This window comes from Aspergillus pseudodeflectus (genome assembly GCF_044049435.1).
Source record: "Aspergillus pseudodeflectus strain CBS 756.74 chromosome Unknown BJX68scaffold_19, whole genome shotgun sequence".
Taxonomy (NCBI): domain Eukaryota; kingdom Fungi; phylum Ascomycota; class Eurotiomycetes; order Eurotiales; family Aspergillaceae; genus Aspergillus; species Aspergillus pseudodeflectus.
The window spans coordinates 377544-397861 of NW_027263795.1; the positions used below are offsets into that span (position 1 = coordinate 377544).

Sequence of the window (20318 nt, forward strand, 5' to 3'; positions counted from 1 at the left end):
CGGGATCAGTTGGTCAGCAAGACGATACCCAATGATGAAGCTATAATGAATCATTATTGTTAGGGTTGGCGTGCAGGTGCGTGTGGATAAGAGGTGGACCATCCTATAGCTCCGGAAGAGCGCGGATGTTGGAGGCAGAAAGGCGCTAGCCTTGCCAAGGAGCAGGATCGCCCGTTAAGTTGTCAGATGAGGGAAAAACAGGCACAGGGCTGGGAGGAGAAAGAGACGCTAGTGGGGCTGGATCACCCTTGTAGTTCGCGAGGTTTGTAGTTGTTACACTGTTCACTTTCCTCCAGATATTGATGATAATAAGGTGAGGTGATGCTCTCTAAGCTGAAGATCTGTAGATGCTCATTCTGAAGATATCAGTGCCCAACGTTGAGGTGTGGAGGGAGGAGCGGACGACTGCGTGGGTCATGCCCATACCAGTTGTACTCCTGGCAGCCCTACGAGATAGTACATACGTCTACGCAAGGGCTGCACAAGAACAGCGATGAGAATTTGATGTCAGTGCAACGAGATTGATCACCTCCACTGCATGTTGAGTCTTGACCCGGCATTCCGACTTGCAATGCTATCAGAAGTTCAAAACCGTAAAGGCGGGCTGCCAAGCTAAGATCGGGGGCCGAAGCTAGTGGAAAACCATGGACACCGCCCATGATCTTTATCGCAACTGCCTGCTCAATGAGGCCTTGGTTTTGCGAGGCACGGACAGACAGCAGCCATCCTGGAGCCTCGCTTGCAAGGATTGAAGCCAGCCACGTTCCTTAACAGGCGGTTGTTAAGCTACCAAGGATGCAAAGGACAAATTTGCTGTATTTCGAGGAGTGGGGAATGTAGTCACAAGTGACCTTCACAGTCATTCCGATAACTCCGACTACTAGGGAACTATGTACCCGATTTTCGTCCGAGCGCTGACTCAAGACTTAGAAATCTAGCATGTTCAGGGACTTTTAGGCTACCTTGAATCAACGTGACATAAGGGCCCAGGCCTTGTACCCAAGCTCTCGGAAATTGAATACACTGGTGTGACGCCTGATGATGACATCACTTGTTTTGACACACTAACAGACAGCTTACCGTTGTATGCGAGACGGGGCTTGGGCCGCGGCGAACAGCTCTCAGAGCCTTGGAGTTGACGAAACATCAATCAAAACGAAAGAAATACTGGTGCACAACTGACAAGGGACGGAGTCGACACCCGGTATCGCGAAGAAAAAGAGGGAAAAAAAGAAGAAAAGCAAAAAAATAGTTAGTGTTAGCGCCAGGGCTGCAAATCTCCACTTTCGGCACACGGCTCGTTGTTGGAAGTACGATGTACGTAGTGCTGTCTTGTTTCCACGGCCTCTGCATCCATGATGTGTATCCCCGCTGCCTCCGAAGTAGAACAGCTCGCCAAAGAGAAAAAAATATGAATAAAAGACTGACCCGACCCTGCTTGACCCTGCTCTTACTTTTCCTCATCTGTTCTGCAGGCTGGCTCCCCTTCCTCCCTCGCTGCCAGGTGTTGTACAGCTCAAACTCTCACCCTCCAGCCCTATCGCGCAACTCTCCGAGTAGTGACGAAGAAGACTGCATTTCCCCCTCATCCCAGCTTTCCGACAGCTCCGTACACCGTACCATCAAGTCAGCGACGACTGCCTAAGCTGGCGCTCGGCCATTGATATCTTTATTTATATCGGCACAGCTATAACTTCCGGTTGCCGCCCTTCTCTATTCTATAGATAATATTTGCACCCATGCTGCAGCGCGCCTCTCGCGCCGCACTAGCGGCACTCTTCCTGGCCTCGATCGCGAGTGCCCTTGCGCACGGCGATGACCATGAGATGGACATGAGTATGGACGTGGACATGGATCATTCCTCGCACGACCAGACAGATGCAAATGACAGCTCGCCAATGAGTTACTTTGCGTATGGGAAGCACACCGGGTGGATAGTCGCACACATTGCGCTCATGGTTGTCGCATGGTGTTTTGTGTTACCGACAGGTATGACCTTCTTTCATACTGCCCTTTCTGACTCCCTGAAGGTGCGCGATGCATATTGACCATCCCTAGCTGTTATGTTGAGCATCGCAAGGTCTCGCCTGGCACTTCTTTCGCAATTCGTTTTCCTCGTGGTAAATGCCGTTGGTTTACTCGTCGGAATTGTCTACAACAGCCAAACTCCAGATCTTTACGAGAACAATGCCCACCACAAGATCGGATGGATCGGAACCTGGGTGATCGCCGCACAGATCATCATGGCGCTGATCTTCGCCTATGCCGGGAGAGGTGAGAAAGAGAGCGGATACGAACGTGCGCAGTTCCTCCCCGTGTCGACCGATGAGATGGCGGAGACTCCGACATACCCGGCTGGAATCCGCCATGAGTATCGTTGGTCGAGAGATAGCGGCCAGGGTACCGAGCGCAACTCGGCTTCTCTTCCCAGCCGTCCGAGCTCGCCATCATGCGCGTCTCCTTCCGACGAGTACGATGGTTTCGAGAAGCCCGAGGAAGAAGCTCTGGAACCCCCACAGTCTCGGGGCTTCTTGCATAGCGCCGCCCTCGACCGCTTCCTTGCCAGCCGTGTTCCTAGTCTGGTTTCTGGTCGCGCCCTCCGATATCTCAACTTTGTATATAACGTGATTGATCGATTGATTCTGCAATTTGGCTTTATTGCAATCACGACCGGCGCAGTGACCTACGGAGGCATTTTTGTAAGAACCATCCATGATATATCCAATGGCGAATACTAACAGCCCAACAGAGGGAGCGAGAGATCTTCAACGGCCTTGCGCACTTCATTAAGGGTGGCATCTTCTTTTGGTATGGACTACTCACGTTGGGACGAGTGATGGGATGCTGGGCGGATCTTGGTTGGGCCTGGAACGTCAAGCCGCCACGGGAAATCGTTGGCTGGAAGGCTAAGATTGCTACTGGCGAGTATACCGAGTCGGCTGTAATTTTCAGCTATGGAGTGAGCAACGTTTTCCTTGAGCACCTCAACGGTTGGGGTAAGGCTTGGACTGCGACTGATTTCGAGCACGTGTCTATCGCGATCATGTTCATCGGTGGAGGGCTGTGCGGTATGCTTTTCGAGTCGAAGCGCGTCAAGACTTGGCTGAACAGCACTATCCTGCGTACTCCATCTCACATCGAGGCCCATGGATCTTCCGAACAAGCTTGGGACACCCCTGATACACAGGGCGTGTCGCTCAACCCTATGCCCGCGCTGGTGATCCTCCTGTTGGGCATGATGATGGGGTCACACCACCAATCTAGCATGACATCTTCCATGATTCACAAGCAGTGGGGTAACATGCTGGTTGGTTTCGCGCTGGCCCGTGGCATGACCTACATTCTGCTCTACCTGAAGCCTCCAACCTCGTACCTTCCTTCTCGCCCACCAACCGAGATTGTTGCCTCATTTTGCCTCATCTCCGGAGGCCTAATCTTTATGCTAAGCGTGAGTGCCCTCTTTGATCCACTCGATAAAGTCGTTCTAACTAGAATCCCAGTCGCGCAACGTTGTCGAAGCCATCGAGTACTACGAGCTCGACGCCATGTTCACCTTCACCGTCGCCATGGGCTTCACAGCCTTTATCATGGCTTGCGAAATCCTCATAATCGCCGTCAAAGCATGGGCCGTCAAGCGCGAGGCCCGTCCCAAACTTGCTCCCTTCCGGTTCCCTGCTTGAATGCCAAATCACTTACGTCTTCACGACGGCTACCGACTCGGCATATCCATCCTACGAGGTGGCCGAGTCAGGCTAGCAGGTGGAAAGAAGGGCCGATGGCACCAATGAACGAAATCCCAAAATCTCGAAAAAAACTTTGCATGGTTTTGGAAAGAGTACTATATACCCCTTATACCGTTGATTTTCTCCAGGCCTAGTTGCAAGTATAGAGCATAATATGTGAGATATTGTTTGCTATATGCTAGGACCTTTTTTTTCGCTCTATTTTATGTTATATGACGCTCCTTATGTTGATAATGAATGTTCTGATATGATGGATGAGGTGGAATTGGACATGATGAGTTGATTCGAAACTATGAATGGCTGGATTAATTGGTGGATACCAGATAGCTTTGTATACCCTATGTACCTTGAAGAAAACATACATACCTTATGAAACCTAGTGTGATTTCCCCCCCCATGTCCCTTTCCTGGGCCCAGTTTCGAACGCAGGACTATAGCGCCTGCCTGACGCCTTTGGTGCTGTTAGGGAACGAACTCCTAGACCGCCTTCTCGAGTGCCATATAACTAGCTATACGGCGGGCTACATTGAGGCCTTTGCGGAGAACACGTGGGATTCCAACTCGAGTGATGAATTGTATACTTCAGCGCACTAATCCCAAAAGGGGACACATTTGAAAACCCCAGTCACATGACCAAGCCTCCTACCCAAAAACAGCCTAGCTCACTTCAAGCGAGGGCGGTTTCCCGCAAACTGACGGCCCGCTGAGTCATCACCACACAGAAGCCCACAATCGCAAACCATTCTCGAATTGCTCCGTTCCGCTCCCTTCAACGCCAGCGACGTCGACGACAACGAAAAACCCACGCCAACCTCACCTTTTTCAGGTTATCTTCTCATCGCCTCATATTCAGGATGACTCACGAGTCCGTCTGGTACAGCCGCCCCCGCAAGTACGGCAAGGGTTCCCGTCAATGGTGCGTTTTATCATATCTATATCGGTCCCTGGGATATGTGATCTTGGACTTGGAATTGGAAGATCGAGAGGGATATTAACGAATTCGATAGCCGTGTCTGCTCCCACCGCGCTGGTCTGATCCGCAAGTACGGTGTATGTGAACCGATTCCCTTTGTTCGAGATTTGGATATGGGAAATAAATATGGAGGACGAGTGTGTTTTATGGGATAGATTACTGATCGGGTATTTTCTGGATTTTAGATGGACATCTGCCGTCAGTGCTTCCGTGAGAAGGCCTCCGACATTGGTTTCTACAAGGTTTGTTATCCTCTGCAGATGGGTCATAGACCGGAGGAAAGGAATGCATGGATTAACCACGACATCGAATACAGTACCGATAAATCACTCTCCAACCTGCTCGCGTCATGACGATTCCATACCGTTCCGTCCCGCTTCTACTCCGTGCTCACGCTTTCTACGATATCGATCGACCCGGCCCTGTTGAATTAGAGACCGAAGCCCGTTGACACCGCTCACGTTCCCGATATGCTTGAAGAGACACTTTTGACTTCCGACGGGGCGAAATGAAATTATGGCGTGGTTCTATTGGGAAGGAGCACGGATCGTGGGCCGCGGATACGGAGATGGAATTAATTATGAGAACTAGAGAAGAAAAAAAATATGGGTTTCGAAATATATGGCGCGGACGTTGTACGTCGTCGGTGTTGACAATTGACAATTTCATCCTGAGTGTTATGTCGAGCCTCGAGATTTTAATTTCTTATGAGATTTGAAATAAGGGATTCCATCTTCCATCTACATTCGCATTGCCTTGCGCTGCACCGGGTCATTGAGAAGGGCTGCATGAGTACCTGACGGGGGGTTCTCACCTCTGATACTTGATAGCCCGATTGTGCGGCTTTTGTAGAAGGTTTCTCATGTACGGTCGGATCGTGTGGATTATATTCACAGAGCGTTATGCCTCACTAATACTGTTAAGGGAGGTGCGAAGGGCCGCCAACGACCCTGATAGGAACCTCTTCTTCAAGTTGGCAAGCATCCTCATCATTGTACTACTACTAATGACTGTATCCAGGACATTACTTCTTATGTTCCTTCATTCGCATTGAGAAATACTACGTCTACTATGCCGAGAACCGTTTCCTATCATATCGAATAACGGCCTGCAAGATCACAGACGTCCCTCTGGCACAATCATCCGCAGAACAAAACTCCTCCGGGTGGTGACTAAGTCCGTCCTTGCATGGAACAAATATCATGCTCGTTGGGACCCTCTTGGACGTGAACACACTGTCATGTCCAGCGCCGCTCATGATTGTACGCACAAGCGACTTGGGGTCTGCAACGCCGGCATCGGAGGCGATTGCTTCTGCAGACTGCTGCACACACTCAATACAGTCGGGGTGGAAATTGACGGCAGGTGAGTCGAAGTCTAAAGTCCACTCGACCCGACAGGGCTTACCAATTCCCTTTCCCTCCTCGGAGGCAATCGCATCAAAGTCCTTGCGAAGCTCGTTTTCGACGACTTGGACAAGCTCGGTCTTTGGACCGCGGATGTCGAGAGAAAAGCTGACGGTGCCGGGGACGGTGTTTACGCTGCCCGGCTTTGCTTCGATTATACCGACGCTCGCGAGGCAGCCGTGGGAGGCGGCCACTTCTCGCGCGCGAACCATCATGCGGGCAAAAGCGTAGAGTGCATCGGCGCGGTGTTCAAATGCCGTTGTACCTGTGTGAGTGTCTCTACCAAAGATATTAAGGCGGAACCATCGGTACGCTTGAACGGCGGTCACGACACCAACCTGCTGTCCTGCGGTGATAAGGTGAGGGCCTTGTTCGATGTGCAGCTCAAAATGGGCGGCCATAGGCGTCTCCTTGTATGAGCATGGTACGCTACCGAGGTAGTCGATCTTCTCCAGTGCTGATTTCATGGACTCCGGAGCAGACGATGCGCTTGGGAGAGATGCGACAGTGGGAACTTCCTTTAGAGCATGTGCCTTTTCGAGAGGAATGTATTCTGCCCATACTCCAGAGGAGACCATGCTGATTGGGAAACGAGCACCTTCTTCACTATAAACGTGTTAGCTGTGTTTCAGAAGCGAGACGATCACCAGCCCTACTTTGTCCAGTTGACCACGCCAACACCACCCTCAGTTTCCAAGCCCATGTCATTTAGAGTTTTGAGGGTCTCAATACCGGAGAGAACACCCAGTATCCCGTCATATCGCCCACCAGTTGGCTGGGTATCCAGGTGGCTACCGATAAATGTTGCAGGCACGTCTGCCCTACGTCCAGGCCTGACAGCAAAAATATTGCCCATTGCGTCCACTGTGACCTTACATCCGAGACTTTTTGTCGTCTCGATGAACCAATCTCTTACTTGCTTGTCCTCCTGTGACAGCGCAAGCCGTTGCATTCCCGTGTCTGTATGACCACTGGTAGCTATCAGTCTCTTGGTCAACGTTGTTGAGGATCATTTATTATTGTCGACTTACTCTCCCCATCGGATTCCGTAACCCCATTGACATGTATGATGGAGGTCCTGAGCAAGGCGGTCCCTGTTGGCTCTGAGAGCCGACACCTGGGCCTCAGTGAGCTCAGTAGACAACATAGCTTGTTTCTTAAGGACGCTAAAGGCACGACGTAATTGTGTAGACGACGTGCGTGCGGGGAAAGAGGATGTGTGCCGGGATGCTGGTTTGATTGCGGCAGCAGCATATAATCTCAATTGGAGAGCAGCAGTCATTCTGAATACCTTTGGCGGGGTTCTTTGCCCTTGATATAAGGGCAGATACGAGCAGGTCCCCAGGGAAGACAAGCGATAAGATATGAGGTGCCGATGTCTCCAACATTCTATGGCAGCTCCATATCCGAGGTGGGGTTGGACAATATAGTCGGCATTGTCGTCAAATCAGAAGCGACATCAAGCAATTCAGACCACGAGATAAGGAGGTACTCGGCCTGATGACCGTGCTATCAGGTGCATTGCTCCAAGAAATTGGGGTTGACCTGCCTTCTTGAGTAAGGGGGAAGAGGGGACAGAGGGGAGCCACTGCGAGTCCGGTCTGGATCCACCTACGACCCCGCATCGGAGCAACTGTTATGACTTCAGCTCGACTTCGCTTCTGCGCTACTCTACTTTGTACTCCATAAAATCAACCAGTCAGTGATAATGGCTTCCTGTATCTTCTGCAAGATCATCAAGGGTAGGAATATCCTTCCAATCATGGATTGGATTTGTTCATGGAAGCCCTCAAGCTCACACCATGCATTACCTTGAAGATATTTTGTTGCTAACGTGCTCGGACAGGGGACATCCCTTCCTTCAAGCTCTTCGAGAGCGACAAGGTCTTTGCGTTTCTTGACATCCAGCCTCTCAGTCGTGGACATGCGGTGAGTCGTGTTCTCCTTTCTGAACGCATGTTTCGCAATCTCACCCCGCACGCGACTCCAAGCGCGCTGGTCGAATGCATCCTAGAAGAAGGGCGTAAAATCCAGCTATCACTGCTCTTCTGGAACATCTCGGCCCTTAGGATCTGCTTAGGAAATCCCTCGCGCAAAAGAATAATGCTAACAAGGCTGGACCGTTCACAGCTAGTAATTCCAAAGTACCACGGCGAAAAGCTCACCGATATCCCGGACGACTATCTCAGCGAAGTTCTGGTACGTGACTCGAGAAAGAGAAGATGAGTAGAGGGATTTCAGGATGCAGAGCACGCCCTTTTATACCTTGATCATCACCCGGGTACCTTGGGGGGTAATTTGGCCGTCCAAGCTCGAACCCGCTTGAAAGATACCCCTGTCGAGCCCTGATGATGACACCACACGTCTGGTTTTATATACTTGAAATTGAGCTAACAAGGGAAACAGCCCGTTGCTAAAAAGATTGCCCAAGCAACCAACGCCGGGGCCTACAATATCCTCCAGAACAATGGCACCATAGCTCACCAGGTCGTCCCTCATGTAAGTTGCCGGATCCGGCAGATCCTTATCCAGCCCGTGAGACGCCTGAAATTAACAGGATTTTCCATAGGTCCATTTCCACATGGTACGTTCATATTTGACTGCTTCGTTTATAGACCCTGACGCACCTGGCTCTAGATCCCCAAGCCCAATGAGACGGAAGGCCTTGGTATTGGCTGGCCTACCCAGGCGACGGACATGGACAAGCTCAAGGCTTTGTATGAGGAAGTCAAGGCCAAGATGTAAAATGGTAGCTGCGCAACGCAGGCCATGCACGCCATTTAGGCCTGAAGCAGGAGAATAGGCATATATACCACAATGTCAACTTCTTACCAAGTCATATTTTCAGTTGCACGGCGCGTACGATTAGGTCAAACGATGCCAAATTCTATGCGCAGTAAAGGTAAAGTACAGGCGCAGTATATACAGTGAGCTAGGCAGCTTGAACAAGAGAGACAAATCATATATCTATTAAGAACATTCCAATGGAAATTAACCAGGCCGACAATACTTATTTGTCGACAGCGCACTAGGCCTTCACCTCAGTCGCGCCATCAGCGGGTGTCTCGTTCGCCCCGACTTTCTCATTTTCCTTCGTTGACCCAGCTTCGGGTGGGTAGAAGTTAACCTTGCCGCCGCCCTGGACGATGTTCCATCTGTCGTAAAGGTTGGTGCAGCGGACATACGGGTCCATTTGCCAGTACTGGACGCGCAGACGCTCAATAAGATCCTTTCTCTTATTGGCAGCATCCTTGGTTGCTGCCTCATCTCTCTTCTTGGCGGCAGTGATCCAGGCGATGGTAGAATCTTGGACTTCCTTAGCGAGTGTCTGTCGCTGGGCGACTAGTTCGTCCCGCTTTGCGGTATCCTTCATCTTCTCGTTCTCGCCAGGCTTGACCTCGACGTACTTGTACTCCCAGTCCTCGTCGCCTTCAAGTTCTTTGATAAGGCGCTCTTTTGGGATGAATTGCTCCAGATCTTGGCGGTTCTTTGTGAACTGAATCTTCGCAGCAACGACAGGGTCGAGCCATCCCTTGATTATACTCCAGATGCCTATATGAGTGTTAGTAGTCTCGCAAAACAAGTGAAAGAGAGGAAATACGGACTAGAGAAGATCCAGGGAGCCTTGTGAATAAGCACAACTCCGAGAGACTCGGGGTAATTAGCCTCAAAGCACTTGATCATGAACTTCACAGGGTGATAGTCCTGTAATCGATTTAGTACCTCATCGACGAAGAGAATATACGAAAAGGTTAGATACCATGTTTGCAAGTGTAAAATCGGTCATGTCGAAGATGATGCACTAGTGATTATTTAGATGATGCTCCAGCTGGTATACGTGGAAACTTACAGCTGTTTCAACGGGAGGTGCCAACATCATCCGGGCAGACTCAATCGTGAAAATCGTAAATCGGTCCAAAGCGTCGGTACTCTGATCGCCAGCGCGGTGCAGACGGACTCGAACGACGCAAATAGGGCGGCCTGATTTGTCGACACCGTGAAGGAAACTCTTGCCCAAGCGGAATTGTTTCAGAAATTCCTCCGCTTTTGTTTTCTCGGCCGGAGTACCGTTTTCAATTTGCTCCAGAGCAAGATGCTCACCGTGGATCATGATATCATCGTCCACTTTCGCCTCAAGCAATCTCCAACGGATGGTTGCAATCAACATCATGAGAGCTTTCTTCGTATCCCACTTCCGAGCACGCAGGAAGCGCAAGAGCAAACTGTCAGGGTTGTCCTGCTTAACCATGCTCCAGAACGCGGTCCGGATATCTTCGGGTTTCATCTCAGCCAGCGCCTTCTGAAACTCTTTTGACGTCCCAAACTTGTCGTCTCCATCGGTGATGGTGAGGCCCGCAATTCCAGTTGCGGCACTGTCGGCGGTGGCGGGCTCCTCCTTCTCTTGGGAGCCTCCTCCCCAGAATCCGAACCGTCGTTTGGGCGCCGCCTTCTTTTCTTGAACAGGGCTTGGAGGCCGCTGTTCGCTTTCTTCAATGCCTTCTAATTGAATACCGAACACTTTGAACAAGAGGATCCAGAACTCTTGGAGCTTCACCTCTTGTTCTGGGGTGAGGTTGCCCACGGTCCCGGGAGCAGCTTCGATAGGCATGGTTTTGAGGGTATCGAGTACGCCGAGAAAAATGTCTTTCTCGTCTTCGGGTTTGCGCTCGACGGAATCAATTGACTGGGGAAGGTTGTTGTTCCCCGACGGAAAGTATTTATCCTTTATCCAAACTCCTCCACTAGCGAAAAGCACGGTGAATGTGATCGCCCAAAAGGTCGAAGCCTTGCTCGGTTCCTGGGAGGAGGATAATGGGGAGGTGGAGAATGTCCGTGTACTGGGACAAGACGGCGCCGAAACTAGGCTGAACCGGGGGTCAGATAACGCGATAGCACGTCGAGATGGTTGTCCTAGCAGATAAGAAGCAGATTGAATTGATTTGGCCGAGGAACAGTGGAGGCGGCGATGCAAGAAGGTAAGGGCATGCATACGCCCGTGCAGCGAATGACGAAGAAAAAGAGGCGTTGTGGATGGAAGACGGCGAATGGAGATGAGCCCGCGTGCCAGAGAGTCTGATATCAGCGCCGATTGTCCACCCCTGAAACGTGCGTTGTGTAGTGTCTTCAAAATAGCCTGGGGTGATTCGATGCGGGGAAGCGAAGCGATTCAGCGAAGGAGACGGAGAGTAAAACCGCGAGGAGCCGAGCAACTGCACTAACCGAGCCTGTGTTAAGTAACTGGCTGCCTATCATCCACTTCATCCATGGTCTTGCGCCATCGCGAGAGAGCCCTGAAACTGAGCTTCTTACAAGTGAGTCAAGTCAGATTTGGACCACTTTGGACGATCAAACCCATGAATCTCCGAGGGTCCCAATCTCCATGGTACGTAGTATCCATGACCAAGGCTCACAGCGGACGGCTGTTCTACTTTTAGTCTTTAGTGCCTGTGGAGCGGGGAGCATCCGGTGTCACTAGCACTCAAGACTCAACAACAAAAACACCTGCTTCTCCAAATCTTTGCTTAATTTGACGGTGTAGTCGCGGAAATTTATCACCATCACTTTGATACTGGCTTTGTGACCATCTTTTGTTATTTATACACTTCTCGAACGCGTATACGTTCCGAACGCCGCAGCAGCCTCAACTGCGCATTCTCTTCTGTTTTGATTTGGCCTTCAAGTCACCAGACACGCAACCCCTAGACGACAAGTAGTCAATGATGGATATTCCCCGGTCATCATCGCGTCCACGGCCCTCGTCACGGCCCACAACTCCGCTGAGACCGAGTTCTCGATCTTCTGTCCGCGAAGCGCATGGATATGGCCGCAGTATTGGGAGCGCAGGCTATAATCAACCGGCAATCAATGCCCTCGAGCCGCAATTTGCAGAGCTTGCCGACTCCATGGCTGATTTGGAGGCCAATTTCATGCACCTACAACTCATGCATGAAAGCTTGACGCGCTTTACCGAGAGCTTTGCCGGTTTCCTCTATGGCTTGAACATGAACGCATTTTGTGTCGACTTTCCAGAGGTATTGTTTGCTTAACGATAGTCTGTTTATTGGATGTTTATTCTCGCTGACGAGCTTAAGGCACCAATTGCTGAGTCCTTCAGAAGGGCGAAACAGGCTGAGCCCCAGAAAGGTAGAGTCCGCCGTATGCTGCAGACGTGGGTTGGCTAACAGGAGTACAGAGGCCGAAGATGACTTGACGAAGCCCAATGAAGCCGATATGACATTCATGTAAGTCGCCTAAGTCGAACGTATATTCGCCTGCTCCTGACACCGCATTGATCTGCAGGACCACGGATACAACCTTTGTTGAGAACCCTCCGAGTACGATTTCTTCCAAGCCTACACCAAAGCCTTCACGCGCTCGTGGTAGCGGCAGGGGATCCAGCACACGCGGTTCAACAGTCAGTCGCTATGCAACAAGGGGATCCAGTCGAGGTCGTCCAAGCGCTTTGCCACGAGGCAAGAGCACGCGATGAACTCACGAAATGGTATAAGTTATGGGAGGTCTAGACATCTGGCTCCATATACACGAACCCGATCGAACAGCTTGGCTGTGGTATCCTACTGCACAATGCTACGACCTTCCGGTCAATCGACAGGCGCCAGTCAAAGTTTCCCGTCAGGCGCACCAAGCAGCCTGACTGAGCTTCGGAAATTGATCGTTGCTGCGCAATCAGACTTTGAATAGCGGTAGCTTTCAGAAGAGCCCGATTGTCTTGCATGCTGAGATTGAAATACTCTCTAGCCCAGCGCTGTATTCCATACGCCATGCAAGGTCGAGCATACATAATATTCGTAGACCACACGCCGAAATAGGAGAGCGCCAGACCACTTTGTCTATAGCAATGAAACAATGCCTTACTGGTGTGTAGCTATGAAGTTGAACAATGAAGTTATAAGTCGTACATAGATATTTGCCATCTTCGGATCAAATGCAGGCCCGAATCCTTATCGTCCGGAGCCGCAGTTAGATTCAAGAAAAGTTTCCTAACTATCCTCGACCTTAACATCCGCTGATCCGGCCTTGAAGTGTTTAGATACTTTACAAGATAGTATTCTGTCTTGGTTAGTATGCCGTTTTCGCTATTGTGGAACTAATCTAACACCCTTGTTCCCACAGTGTTCGGCTTGATCCCCCGACAGCGGAGTGGTGATTGACCGCGGAGAACACTTCTATTCACCCCAGTCCTACAATTCAAGCCCTCCACTTTTCGCGGCGACCCAACAATCATCCTATTATCCAGTGAAGCTACGTCTGATACAATAAGATGGAGATTTGAAACACGCTGCATCGTGAAATGGTCTCAATCCATGGCTTCTTTGTGTATCCGCTCAGCGACCAGAACAATCGACTCTACTTCCGGCCTCAACTCTCGATTCACAAGCGACCCTCTTCCTCTTGTCGCATTCCCGTATAGCTCATAGTTCTCTACGTCAGCAACGCTCTCTACGAACCAGTTATCGCTACGTCATATATTATCCGTTCCTGCAATGGCTACGGTGGCGTCTGTTTCACTCCTTTCGGAGGCCGAGTTTGGATGTGGTATGAGCACTCTGAGTATATTGATCTCTGGGGACTAACAAATATGAAGAGCATCTTGCATCTGTACTCATGCAAGATGGGGTCGTCAATAACCAGTTCAAGTCCTCGTTCATCAAAACGCATAACTCCCTCGGGCGTCGCGATGCCTCGAGCAAAACCGCTTCTTCCGGCCTTCTGAAACCGAGGTATACTTGTGTGACTTGCTCTGAGCCTTTTATGAATGGTGATCGGAGAATACACACAGAGAAAACTGGTCATCAGTTTTGTAAGTCACCGGCCCCCGCTCGCTCAAGAATGTGCTTGTTAATCGTTTTTCAGACATGGAATCTCGAAGCCGCGCGCTATTCTGCCAGGGCTGTGAGGACTTAGTATATGACCATGGCCTTGAGCGTTCTAGATCTTCTACACCTGAAAGTTCATTAGAAGGTCTGTTAGGAAGGCATAAAGTTAGTTTACAGAAGCTAACCTTCGCAGTCGCGAAGAGACGGCGGTTCAGTGACAGCTCGGCTGACGAGCTCTACGTCAAGAGCAACGCAAACAAACGCCCTTGTGCAAAGCAAGGTGTCAGGGGCCTCTTCAATCTTGGCCAGACCTGCTATCTAAATGTCATTCTGCAAACTATGTTGCACGACCCCATCCTCAATACGTACTTTCTCGGCAACGGACATCAACCGCATGATTGCACAATCAACGATTGTATTGGATGTGCCGTTGCCGAAGCATTTGCCGATTTCAACACCATCGACAAGCCAGAGGGCTTCGCTGCTCTGAATCTCCTACTCGCCTCATGGCGTGCAAGTCCGGTACGGACCCCCTTCTAGTATCTCACTCATTTCTAACTTCGGTATCAGGCATTAGCTGGATATCAGCAGCAAGATGCACATGAGTATTACCAGTTTCTCGTAGACAAGCTGCACGCTAGTGCTGAGGGGCATCGGGAGGGCCATGGAAAAGGTTGTCACTGCTTCTTTCACAGAACCTTTTACGGCAAACTTCGAAGCAGCGTTACCTGTGATAAATGCGGAAATGTTACTAAGACTGAAGATCCAATTGTTGATCTGAGTCTGGACGTGCAAGCGAAGAAACGGGTCATGGGAGGAGGCGGCAGCGGACATTCTACAGCCCCCACGCTCAGCGGGTGTTTAGAAAGCTTTACATCTCCGGAGAAACTCATGGCGGATGTATACAATTGTGACGGGTGTGGAGGGACGCCTCAAAAGGCTACGAAACAGCTACAGATCAAGAAACTTCCAGCCATTCTGTGCATGCAGTTAAAGGTAGTTTCTATCCCTGATCATTGATCGTGAGAACATTACTAACTTCATGCGCAGCGCTTTGAGCACACTTTTGCTGTTTCTGAAAAGCTCGAAGGCCGTATTGACTTTCCCTTATCAATCAATATGCTCCCTTACACGACAAATCCAGACACCGCGGTCGACAAATCCAGATACATTTACGACCTATCATCTGCCGTTGTCCACAAGGGGAAACTCGAGGCAGGTCATTACTATGTTTACTGTCGTCAAGGCGAGGAGGTGTGTTAGGCTACTTCCATTCCAGCTGTCACTTTGCACTAACATCAGCAGTGGATGCTCTTCAACGACGACCAAGTCACACCGGTTACCGAAGCCGAAGTCCTCGGCGTCGACGCCTACTTATTGTTTTATAACCTTCGGTGTCTATCAACTGCTTCTCCATAGCAGTTTCATTCTCTGCCTGCAGTAGAATGTGTTATCATATGGTGGCTTTTCTTGCGCGGTTTTTCAGCGATTCGGAGTTACTGGTTCGGTGTTTGGATATTTCATCATTTGCTTTTCAATGACCTAAGGTGGTATTTTATAGCATTCATGCGTGCGAAGCTCTTAAGTAGAATCAAATATATGTCGAAGTACCTGTGAAGGGGCTGTCTTTTGCTGCAAACGGAATAGTATTTCGAGGAGCATTAGGGTTTGGTCTCAAGCACAGGCCTCTAGAGACATGTGGTCGATGGTGTAACCAGAACAAGTACGACGAAAAAGCGTTTACAAAGCGAGAAGTGGTCTTTGTCATGATCATGCCATTATCCTATCTAGGAAATACACGGACTTTTTTGATCCAGGCGTGCATAGATGCAGTAATTTCTGACTCTTATTTCGAGCCTACTCAAACCACACTAGCAACGCCTTCGGAAACCCTCGGAAGACCGGGCGACATCACCTTAAGAAGGGGGAGCGCCACGGCCACGGCCGAATCCACCACGGAAGCTAGGAGCGAACTCGCCAGGGGCGCCACCCTCCTTGCCTTCCTCGCGGCGACGGTAGCCACCCTCACGAGGAGGACGGGGACGACGCTCGCGCTCCTCACCACCCAGCATGCCGCGAGGGGGAGCGTGGGAGCGCTGCTGCTTGATGTGGGTAGCAGGGACAACCTCAGCGGGGAGATGAAGCCATTCACGGAGGTAGTCGAGACCCTGTGAGTAGAACATAATTAGAATGGCGAATTTTCAGGACGCAACTTGCGACGGTCTTTTCGGAGCATTATGGGCGTACCTCGGGGGTGAGGGTGTAGTAGTAGTACTGCCACGAGAACTGGGTCTTGACGTAGCCGCGGGAGTTGAGGGACTGGCAGGCCTTGATCACGTAGAGGTTCTTGGTGTCAATGTCGCCGTGCTTGGGAAGGTTGAAGTCCTTCTTAGCCACGAGTACACCCTCTGTACATCACAAACCAGTCAGTTTTCTTTTCTTCCAGCAATTCGACTTGGTCCGCCGACGAGGATTTCGCTTCACATACCGCGGAAGAGGTACTCGTGGATCTTCTTGCGGTCTTCCTTGGGGATAAGCCTGGATAGTTATCAGCAAACATGCTCAATCAATTCAAGTTCAAGGGGCAATCCTTACATTGTCGCGAGTTCCTGGTGCTCTTCGGGGAATCGCTCTGACAACGCGAAGAGGTTGGTTGAAATTGTAATGGGAGTGGAGCGGCGGACTGCCGAGTTAAAAGTGCGGCGCTTCCTCTTTCGGTGGCTGTAGGGTTATGGCCCTACTTAGATAAGATAAGGTCATGTGACACATTATGAGGTCAGGTGACTCTGGTCCTCTGCTCCGCTTAATCTTATCACGAACCACATGGGTCTGGACTTCAACGCCTCCCCCATCTCTGATCTTGAACAACGATTCGCTCTCGGAGAGAAGCCTATACATACGACCTTTACATTCTACCTCACTATATCGATCATTCACATCTCATATTCTACGGTGGATACGCCGAACAGTTTCAAGATGCCCGTGTCGCAAGTGAACGTCCTCCTCTCGTCCTTCCCAGGACTTTCGCTTCCTTCTACAGTCGCATTCGCCCTTCCGGCGACGTCGACTCTATCAGATCTATGCGACAAAGTTTCCTCATACATACCCTCCTCCATATCGCTGCAGTCCCTTGTTTTGACGACTACGAGTAACAAACAAATACTGCCATCTGCACTTCCGATTTCCGAATTCATCTCACCAAGTGATGAAGCGACATCAGCATCCACCCTTCTTCCTCTCCGCCTTAGCGTCCCCATGTGCGGAGGGAAAGGTGGTTTCGGGTCACAGCTCCGTGCTGCCGGTGGGCGCATGTCAAGCCGGCGCAAGCGCAACCAAGGCGACGACAATGGATCCAGCCGTAATCTTGATGGTCGCCGTCTCCGTACGGTCAACGAAGCTAAGGCACTTGCGGAATATCTTGCTGTGAAGCCAGAGATGGATAAAAAGGAAAAGGAGGAGCGGCGGCGCAGGTGGGAGGCCGTTGTGGAAGCCGCGGAAAAGCGCCAGGAGGAACTCAAGAATGGAGGCGGAAAGCAAAAGATAGATGGTCAGTGGATGGAAGATAAGGACGAGATGAACGAGAAGGCTAGGGAGGCGGTTTTGGCGGCTATGAAGGAAGGTGTTTGGACGGATAATCTGAGGGATCATCTTCTAGGTGGCTCCAGTACGAGTGCCAGTGAAGGAAGTGGCCAGGAGACTCCCTCCGCTTCCGAAGAGAGCGATGAGGAAGAGGAAGTAAAAGATGCGCTTGCACAGGCTGGTCCGTCGCAGGCTGCAGCGCCTAGGAGGTACATTGGATTTGACGATGACGATGAGTTCATGAGCGATTCGGAGGAGGAAGAGGAAACTGCTGCAGAAACAGGGAAAGGAAAAGCGAAAGCCTGATGTTTTCTTTTACCTGGGGTTGGGCGTTTATGAGTCAGTTTCATCTTTGTAATTCGGCGCACGTCTTCGACTTTGTACATCTGTACATCTCTGGAAACATAAGTTCTTTCTAGCGCACAGCTCTATGCAAGCTGTATAATGTTTGCCTTGTTTCCGTCGACAGCCGGTGATTTGCCACGGGGAACGGATAGTGGCACGGACCATCAATGCGGAGGAATCGATGAATTTCTTGTGTCGCAAAACTCCGTCTTTTCCTTCCGCTCTTTAAATCCTTCATTAAAAAAAAATGTCGTCGCTCCTGAGACGTACAATCCCGAGGGGTTTTACGCCGAGGCAGAGACTATTATTGCCTAGACAGCAGCCCCGACGGTTCCTCAATTTTTCCCGGCCGAGGAACATCTCGAGTCTAGATATCAGAAGTCCGCTATCGAGACCGCAACTGCGCAACCTATCGACAGACTCGGCACACATCCCAATAGTCACCGAATCAGCCCCCACAAAACTTCCAGAGGATTTCGGGTCTAGTCTACCTCTATGCTGCCCAGGCTGCGGCGCGTATTCGCAAACAGTCGAACCAAACGAGCCAGGATACTACAGCAAAACCAGGAAACAAACACGACAAGCACAAGATGATGCCAATAAGGAAGAAAAGCTGGGACATGAAGAGGCTCTGTCGACGATAAACGAAGTGCTTGAAAAGACGAGCGCAACCCCTAAGCCCGGCCGTGAGTGAACTCGTCCTAGCAATATACACCCAATTACTTATAAACTCGTTACTTAGGTGGGGATGTCTTGCTCAGAAACGCAACCGAGACCGTTGGCAAATATCTCGAAAAGTCGCAACAGCCTGTACAAATTTGCGATAGATGCCATGAGCTGCGACACCACAACAAAGGCGTGTCCGTGATCTCGCCGACTATACACTCCATTCGAGCTTATCTCGATGAAACTCCACACAGAGACAACCGAATATACCATGTTGTCGATGCGGCGGACTTTCCGATGTCGGTTGTCGACGGGATATACGAAGAGCTCTCGATTCAAGAACAGCGGTCACACAATCGACGAGCTGCAATGCATAAATACAAACACGGGAGGAAACTGCCGACTATTTCGTTCATTATCACGCGCTCGGATCTCTTGGCGCCGAGGAAAGAATTGGCTGACTCGAAAATGGAGTACGTCCGAGCAGTCCTACGTGAAAAGTTGAGAATCCCGAATGAGGAATTCCGCATGGGCAATGTTCACATGATCAGCGCCCAAAGGGGCTGGTGGACAAGTAAGGTCAAGGAGGAGATGCGAGATCACGGTGGCGGTCTTTGGATCGTAGGAAAAGCCAATGTGGGCAAAAGCAGCTTTGTTGAAGCATGCCTCCCAAAGGACTCGAAAAACTTTGAAAAAATGGTGGATCTTGTTGAACGCCGACAGCAGGAATTACGCGATTCTTACGACCAGTCTGCTCTCACCTCTGATGGCCTACTTCCGCCTGCGCCAAAAGAGGATCTCTATCCTGTTCTTCCAGTCGTATCCCCACTTCCCGGTACTACGGTTTCGCCGATCCGGATTCCATTCGGCCGTGGTAGAGGTGAAGTTATCGACCTTCCTGGGCTTGATCGCCCGGATCTTTCTCAGTACGTCCTTGACGAATACAAGCGCGACCTTATCATGACCAAGCGTCAAAAGCCTGAGCGACATACCATCAAGCCCGGCCAGTCCCTACTCCTTGGAAGTGGCCTTGTTCGGATCACTCCAGTGGATCCCGATGCTATAGTGCTTGCCGCATGCTTCGTTCCAATTGAAGCCCATCTCACAAAAACGGAGAAGGCTATTGAGATGCAGGCACAGTCGCGCCCGTATCCTAAAACGAACATCGTCAAAGAAGGTACGGGCGAAATAGTATCCTCCGCCGGAGTGTTCGACCTTAAATGGGACGTGACCAGATCACACCTTCCGGGCACTATCGCCCAGGCAATCAAAGACAAACGGATGAAGCAGGTACCCGACTTGCCTTATAGGGTCATGTCCGCTGATATCCTGATTGAGGGATGTGGCTGGGTTGAGCTGACTGCTCAAATCCGCGCAAAGCCTACACAGGATGGCGATGAGCTAGCGAAGTCCTTCCCCCAGGTTGAAGTCTTCACTCCCAATGGAAAGCATATTGCATCGCGGAAGCCTATCGAATGCTTTGGACTCACCGAGCAAAAGAAAAAACACGATCGGCGCAGAATAGGGTCTCGGGGGCGCCAAAGTATTTCGCATACCAAACGGATTTTGGGTTCTCAAGGGAAGCTGTGACCGTCGAGCGATGACTATCATGCCCCCACAGCAGCATTTGTATATTACTGTATAGCATAGCGATCGGTGTTTTGGATAGAACCCAAGTGTATAATAGTATAGAATACCTCTTTCTGGTCAAGGGACCGTTGATAGCGTGCATTAACATGTCCAGGTCAAGCGGGAAGGTTGACCCCGG

At 50.6% G+C, this 20318-nt stretch overlaps 9 protein-coding genes across 9 annotated transcripts; 6 read left to right on the forward strand and 3 right to left on the reverse strand.

Moving 5' to 3' along the window:
• Positions 1-1338: 1338 nt before the first annotated feature.
• On the forward strand, positions 1339-4135 carry BJX68DRAFT_236647 (Ytp1 family protein). The gene is made up of 4 exons (XM_071040057.1): positions 1339-1989; positions 2059-2699; positions 2750-3448; positions 3501-4135. Exons 1-4 carry the CDS (start codon positions 1740-1742, stop codon positions 3678-3680), a joined length of 1770 nt encoding a protein of 589 aa, XP_070899569.1. The 5' UTR covers positions 1339-1739; the 3' UTR covers positions 3681-4135.
• A 375-nt stretch (positions 4136-4510) lies between these two features.
• BJX68DRAFT_236650 (40S ribosomal protein uS14) lies at positions 4511-5455 on the forward strand. The gene is made up of 4 exons (XM_071040058.1): positions 4511-4659; positions 4751-4793; positions 4902-4958; positions 5033-5455. Exons 1-4 carry the CDS (start codon positions 4598-4600, stop codon positions 5039-5041), a joined length of 171 nt encoding a protein of 56 aa, XP_070899570.1. The 5' UTR covers positions 4511-4597; the 3' UTR covers positions 5042-5455.
• Positions 5412-7684, reverse strand: BJX68DRAFT_236652 (M20 family metallo-hydrolase). Its single transcript, XM_071040059.1, has 3 exons — positions 7154-7684; positions 6779-7093; positions 5412-6728 (listed from the first exon to the last, which is right to left on the reverse strand). Exons 1-3 carry the CDS (start codon positions 7402-7404, stop codon positions 5786-5788), a joined length of 1509 nt encoding a protein of 502 aa, XP_070899571.1. The 5' UTR covers positions 7405-7684; the 3' UTR covers positions 5412-5785.
• BJX68DRAFT_236656 (HIT family protein) lies at positions 7685-8961 on the forward strand. Its single transcript, XM_071040060.1, has 6 exons — positions 7685-7864; positions 7969-8051; positions 8253-8321; positions 8529-8621; positions 8692-8706; positions 8760-8961. The coding sequence occupies exons 1-6, from the start codon at positions 7831-7833 to the stop codon at positions 8865-8867; spliced, it is 402 nt and encodes a 133-aa protein (XP_070899572.1). The 5' UTR covers positions 7685-7830; the 3' UTR covers positions 8868-8961.
• Positions 8962-9150: 189 nt separating this feature from the next.
• Positions 9151-11112, reverse strand: BJX68DRAFT_255077 (CRAL-TRIO domain-containing protein; the record flags this gene model as incomplete). Its single annotated transcript, XM_071042981.1, has 4 exons — positions 9151-9674; positions 9728-9827; positions 9883-9924; positions 9973-11112. The coding sequence occupies 4 exons, from the start codon at positions 11110-11112 to the stop codon at positions 9151-9153; spliced, it is 1806 nt and encodes a 601-aa protein (XP_070899573.1).
• A 586-nt stretch (positions 11113-11698) lies between these two features.
• Positions 11699-13055, forward strand: BJX68DRAFT_75459 (DASH complex subunit DAM1). Its single transcript, XM_071049705.1, has 4 exons — positions 11699-12154; positions 12215-12266; positions 12316-12364; positions 12423-13055. Exons 1-4 carry the CDS (start codon positions 11840-11842, stop codon positions 12610-12612), a joined length of 606 nt encoding a protein of 201 aa, XP_070899574.1. The 5' UTR covers positions 11699-11839; the 3' UTR covers positions 12613-13055.
• A 572-nt stretch (positions 13056-13627) lies between these two features.
• Positions 13628-15379, forward strand: BJX68DRAFT_266496 (putative ubiquitin C-terminal hydrolase Ubp8; the record flags this gene model as incomplete). Its single annotated transcript, XM_071045519.1, has 7 exons — positions 13628-13679; positions 13729-13944; positions 13998-14105; positions 14154-14482; positions 14531-14956; positions 15011-15214; positions 15266-15379. The coding sequence occupies 7 exons, from the start codon at positions 13628-13630 to the stop codon at positions 15377-15379; spliced, it is 1449 nt and encodes a 482-aa protein (XP_070899575.1).
• Positions 15380-15876: 497 nt separating this feature from the next.
• Positions 15877-16729, reverse strand: BJX68DRAFT_266497 (40S ribosomal protein eS10; the record flags this gene model as incomplete). The annotated part of the gene is made up of 5 exons (XM_071045520.1): positions 15877-16128; positions 16208-16368; positions 16449-16498; positions 16556-16643; positions 16702-16729. The coding sequence occupies 5 exons, from the start codon at positions 16727-16729 to the stop codon at positions 15877-15879; spliced, it is 579 nt and encodes a 192-aa protein (XP_070899576.1).
• A 207-nt stretch (positions 16730-16936) lies between these two features.
• BJX68DRAFT_255079 (telomere stability and silencing-domain-containing protein) lies at positions 16937-20140 on the forward strand (the record flags this gene model as incomplete). The annotated part of the gene is made up of 3 exons (XM_071042982.1): positions 16937-17775; positions 18266-18570; positions 18627-20140. The coding sequence occupies 3 exons, from the start codon at positions 16937-16939 to the stop codon at positions 20138-20140; spliced, it is 2658 nt and encodes an 885-aa protein (XP_070899577.1).
• Between the last annotated feature and the right edge of the window lie 178 nt (positions 20141-20318).